At 43.7% G+C, this 5574-nt stretch overlaps 1 protein-coding gene across 1 annotated transcript in view; it reads left to right on the forward strand.

Annotated features, from left to right (window-relative positions):
* Window positions 1-742: 742 nt before the first annotated feature.
* Window positions 743-5574, forward strand: part of NSF (N-ethylmaleimide-sensitive factor) — a 187097-nt gene continuing 182265 nt past the window's right edge. Inside the window, exon 1 of the mRNA XM_012655230.1 lies at window positions 743-858. Within this exon, the coding sequence (XP_012510684.1) occupies window positions 847-858 (12 nt within the window). The 5' untranslated portion in view covers window positions 743-846. The remainder of the gene's footprint in view (window positions 859-5574) is intronic.

Raw genomic sequence — 5574 nt, forward strand, 5'->3', positions numbered from 1 at the left:
AATCCACTGGGCAGAAACTTTCTTCTTGCAGGGCGCTTGAATTTAGCTATTCTGAGATTCCAGTGAAGAAAGGGTATTGTGGAGACATCGAGGTTAAAAAGGCCGAATTGAGGGCGTATTTTATTCAAGTTCCACCACATACATTGTCTAAAATGAAACAACACTGGGAAATGAAAAAGATCGTTAAAGATGAACTGCCTTTATAAAGATAAAGACTTAATAGTAAAATAAAATGTATACAAATAATCACAGTTCACTTTCACATCTGAAGCAAACATTAATTTTTGCTGGGAACACATAAACTACATAAAAATGATATGTTGACAATTTCCAGGAACTAGGAAAACAAGCATGTCTACACGTAAAAGCTTGAATCCAAGTAGAACTTGAATTCAGAACAAAACTCGGTACTGACCTTCTTGGGGGAAGGCCAGTCACCGCGCTATCTCATTTAAGTGAGTATGGAAGCTCAGACCAAAACAGCCATAAAAGGGCGAACGACAGCTAGCAAAGAAATATGTGGCTAAAAAGCTTCAAAGGCCTTGCTACAAATGCCGGCGCAAACGGCCGGGTGTGGTGGGACTCGCAGAGGGAGTCCGGTGGGAGACGCGGACAGACACGTACTCTTCAAGCTCCCGTGCAAAATGGCGCCGCCGCGCCGCCAGCCTCGCGCGTCCCCGGCGGCCGCCGACCCCGCGCGTGCCCCGCGGGGCGGGACGCCAGGGACGCGCGCGGCCTCAGAGCGGCTGCGCGCCTGCGCGAGGACGGGCGACGGGGATGCGCGCGGCGGGGGCGGGCTCTGCCGAGCGCTGAGCTGCAGCCGCGAAGCCGGACGTGTCCGCGAAGATGGCGGGCCGGGTGAGTGCCGGCCCGGGAGCTGAGGCTCGAGACCAGGGCGCGGGGCTCTCGGGCGCTGCGAGGCCCCGGCGGCCCCAGGGGAGGGGGAGTGAGTCTGGGCAGTCGGTGGGGCGCTGGAAGGGCGGGAGGCCAGAGCAGGGCTTGAGAGGAGAGGGGTGCGGTGGCAGGGGATTAGCCCTCCTCAGAAACTCCATCCCGCTCGAGGGGCGATGACCCCCGGGTTACCCGTGTCTGCTGCGCCTCCCTTCATCCTCCCTTCCCACCCCCTGGGGCTTGTTTCCCTCGTCCTCCAGGCAGCCTCAGGGTCGTGGCCGGTCGACCCCCTTCTCACGAGCTCTGGGGGTTTCTCCGCACCCCCTCGAGGGCGCTCATTAGGTGGCGCCGCCGGAATAACCGCGGGCAGTCCGTCTGCTGCATTCGGGCGAAGGGTATGGGAAGGATCCGCAGGAACCCGTGTCTGGTTCCTCTCGAATAAAAGGTCTTGTGAAAGATGAGGGGGTGCTAACGACTTTTAGTGTGAAACCCCTGCCATCTGGGGACCTGTCAACTGTTGGATCAGGCAAGAATGGCTTTCGCCTGGAGTGGGGATGGATTTGGGGTATTGCGTTTTGTTTTTATGAATGACAGTCTCTTCTTATGCGGCAGAATATGCTGTAGTTGTCAGGGTTTTAAATTTTACTTCCTCCTTTAGCCTTGAGGATCGCCGGGTGGGATGGGTTTGTCGAGGAGAGATAGGGCTGGTTCAGTGCTGTATTGCAGTGTACCTTGAGCTAAAAGCTCCTTGAGCAATGGGTCCTGCCTAGTGATCATACTGGTCATAAACCTGGGGACATTAACTGCGTCATTAGGGACTAAGGATGTGCTTGACCGATCCATTTATACCAGAATATTTGAATAAGTTTGCATGTATTTATGCATACATGCAAATACCCTATCCAAAAGGAATTGTAGGTCATGAGATAGTAGAGTTAGAAGAGACCTTAAAGGTCATTTAGTTCAGCCTCTTTCTCTTCCTTTTCCCCATATCCTCTTCTTTTATTTTAGACTAGTTCCTCCGCCTATACTTTAGATTCTATCTTTTCCTTCCTCAGGAACCCCTCTCCTAAATAACATACATACCTGTTCCTTCTTAACATGCTCAAGCTTCTCCTATGTTAAAACAAACCCTCCCTCCACCCCCACAGCTGTCACCTTCTCGCTTTCCACCTTACAGCAAGAAATTTTGATACAGTTGTCTATTGTTTCTCATTTGCTTACCACCCACTCACCCCTCTACCCATTGCAGTCTGATTTCTGGCCCTATCCGTTCCTGTTGAACCATGTCCCTAAACTTAATTGATATTTTTCAATCCTTGCCTTACCTGGTATCTCAGCAGCATTTGACGTTGTTGACCACTGCCTCATTAATGGAAAACACTCTTCCCATGGCTTCTGTGATGCTCCTGTTTTGACTCATTCCTCTCTTTTGCAGACTCATCCTCGATTACCCTGTTATTCAATGCTGGTATTCTTCAAAGGCCCTCTTCTCACTCTCTATTTTCTGCTCAGGCAATCTCTTCTAAGCCCATAACTACAACTATCTATATGCCAGTGATTTTTAATATTTTACCACCAGTCCAGACATGTCCTTCAAGTTCCAGATTAATATGTCAATCTGCCTGTTTAAAATCAAGGCTCTTCAAACTCAGCTTGTTCAAATCTGAACCTAGGATTTTAGCCCACCTAGTCTAGATGCTCCTTGACTTACAATATGGATACTTCCCGATAAACCCATTGTAAGTTGAAAATATGGTAAGCTGAAAATGCATCTAATATAGCAAACCTACTGAACATCATAGCTTAGTCTAGCCTACCTTAAACATGCTCAGAACACTTATATTAATATTAGCCTACAGTTGGGCAAAATCATCTCAAACAAGGCTTATAATAAAATGTTGAATGTCTCATGTAATTTATTGAATACTGTACTAAAAGTAAAAAACAGATTGGTCGTATGGGTACTCAAAGTACAGCTTCTACTGAATGCCTATCACTTTTGCACCATTGCAAAGTCGAAAAATGGTAAGCCAAAACCATTGTGACTCAGGGACCATCTGTACTTTCCCTGTTTCCTTTCTCACTGAATGGCACCACCATTCAGTTATATAGACTGGAAACCTAGGGTGGGAGGAGAGTGGGTCACCCTTTATACCTCTTTTTCATCTTGTCCTCTGCCCCCCAGCAAAATTCGTCATGGAGTTCTGTCTCCCCACCCCACACACACCAAAAAAGGTGTTTAATTAGGGCCAAATAATCTGGCTTGGAGGCATTGTTGCTTTAAACTATATATACCCAAATCACCCACTGCTCTAGTGACATGGGTTCTGTCATTTTAACCTAAAAATCTCTCCAATCATTTTTATCTCCTTTTCACAAACTACTGTCATTTCTGGTCTGGACTACTGCAGGAAACTCCCAAGTGGTCTCCTTATAGCATTCTGGCCCACCTCCAATCTATTCTCCACATTGATTGTTGCTTCGCATGCCCATTACTGCTTAAACCCCTCCTCAGCAGCATCTTATTACTTTTGGAAGAAGACCAAATACTTAACAAGGCCTTCAAGGCTCTCTCTGGTTCTGTCCCTGCTTCTCTCCACCCACTCTCTTACTCTGTGCTCAGATTATGTAATATATAAGCCTTTCAATTCCTTGAACCTACCGTAGTTTCTCGTAGCATAAGGTCTTTGTAAGTACCGTTTCCTTTGTAATGTTCTGCCTCCAACCATTTACCTCCTACTCAAATACCACTCATCTACTCGAGGGAAGCTGTTCTGAATCCACACTGTAAGTTAGGATCCTTTGTTGTATACTCTTGAAGAACTGTATTCCTTTCCTTGCAGGTTTATCTTTTTGTCATTTTGAATGTATTGGTGGTATTATTTGCTTCTACCACTAGACTTTACCTTCTGTGTTAGTTATTTACTTGTCATCTGTGTTTTGCATACCTCCCAGGACCTAGATGCTCAATATATTTTGTTGAAAATGAATATAATCTGTTTGAATACTTTGGTGATAGAGGGTACATTACCCTAAGCTAGCCCATTTTAACATCATTCAGCTCTGTTAGATCTTTTTTGTATGAAATTCCATGTAATGTTTACACGTAGATATTATTTCTCCTGGTTAAAGCTATATAGATCTGAACACATTTTTTCCCACTGGTAGCTTCTCAGATATGTGAAGACAGGTTACATATCTCCTCAGATTTTTCTATTTTGCAAGTTAAACATCCCCAATTCCTCATATATTCCATATTCCAAACCCATAATCATTTAGATTACCTTCCTCTTTAAATGCTCTGTTTTGTCAACTTTTTTCCTAAAATGTGCTCAGAATAGAACGTGGTAATCAGAGAAGAATTTACTTGAACTACTTAGTTCTCTTGGGCTGGACACTACCATTATTAATAAGGCTAAAATTTTATTAGCCTTTTTTGTGTAGTGCATCACACCCTTGGCTCATACTCAGCTTGTAGTCAGTTAACTCTCATGTACTTTTAAAATCAGCTCCCCCACCCCCTTTCGAGGTGTTCAATTGTTTTATTGAACCTAAGTTCAATTGTTAGTTGAACCTTACCCTTTTACAATTCATTTTTTGAGGTCAGGGCATGCCTGCTATTTGTTGAAGGTCTTCTTGATTCTTTTTTTTTTTTTTGAAGACAGAGTCTCGCTCTGTCACCAATGCCAGAGTGCTGTGGCGTCAGCCTAGCTCACAGCAACCTCAAACTCCTGAGCTCAAGCGATCCTCCTGCCTCAGCCTCCTGAGTGGCTGGGACTACAGGCACATGCCATGACGCTGCTAATTTTTTCTATTTTTGGTAGAGACGGGGTCTTGCTCTTGCTCAGGCTGGACTTGAACTCCTGACCTTGAGCGATCAGCCTCCCAAAGTGCTAGGATTACAGGTGTGAGCCACCGTGCCTGGCCTAGGTAGCTTTCAATTTTATTTTTTTCTGGAATGCACATTCTTGTACAATCATGGACTGCATAATGACATTTTGGTCAATCATGGACCACGAATATGATGATGGTCCCATTAAGAGTATAATGTCATATTTTTTACCATACCTTTTTTATGTTTAGGTATGTTTAGGTACACAAATACCATTGTGTTGCAATCACCCACAGTATTCAGTATAGTAATATGCTGTACAGATTTACAGCCTAGGAGCAATAGGCTACACCTGAGTGTATAGTAGGCTATAATATGTAGATTTGTGTAAGTATTAGGTTATTAAGTATGAAATGTCCGATTTCCTTAAGTACTAAGTTTGACAGCTAATATCTGTTACATTTCACTTTGACACTTCTTGTTTTATTTTTAATGTGAAGGTACACCCTTATTCTTTCAAACGCATATTTTGACTTGTGATTATCTTTCAAATTTTTTTAAAACAATTTTTGTACAACCATAGATAAGTCAAAAATTTGCATTATTTTCAAATATGAGTTCTGTCGTAAAACCAATACAACACAGACAGCTCAAAATATTAAAAAAGTGTTTAGAAGGATGTGGCTAATGAACACACAGTACTTCTGTGGTTTAAAAAGTTCCATTCTGGTAATTTTAATGTTAAAAATGAGCCATGTGGATGACTTGAGACCAAGGTGGATAATGATAAACTAAAAACTGTAGTGGAAGTGAATTCATGTCAATCTATTCATGAATTAACAACAAGA

Source organism: Propithecus coquereli, unplaced genomic scaffold (genome assembly GCF_000956105.1).
Source record: "Propithecus coquereli isolate 6110/MARCELLA unplaced genomic scaffold, Pcoq_1.0 Scaffold469, whole genome shotgun sequence".
NCBI classification, from domain to species: Eukaryota; Metazoa; Chordata; class Mammalia; order Primates; family Indriidae; genus Propithecus; species Propithecus coquereli.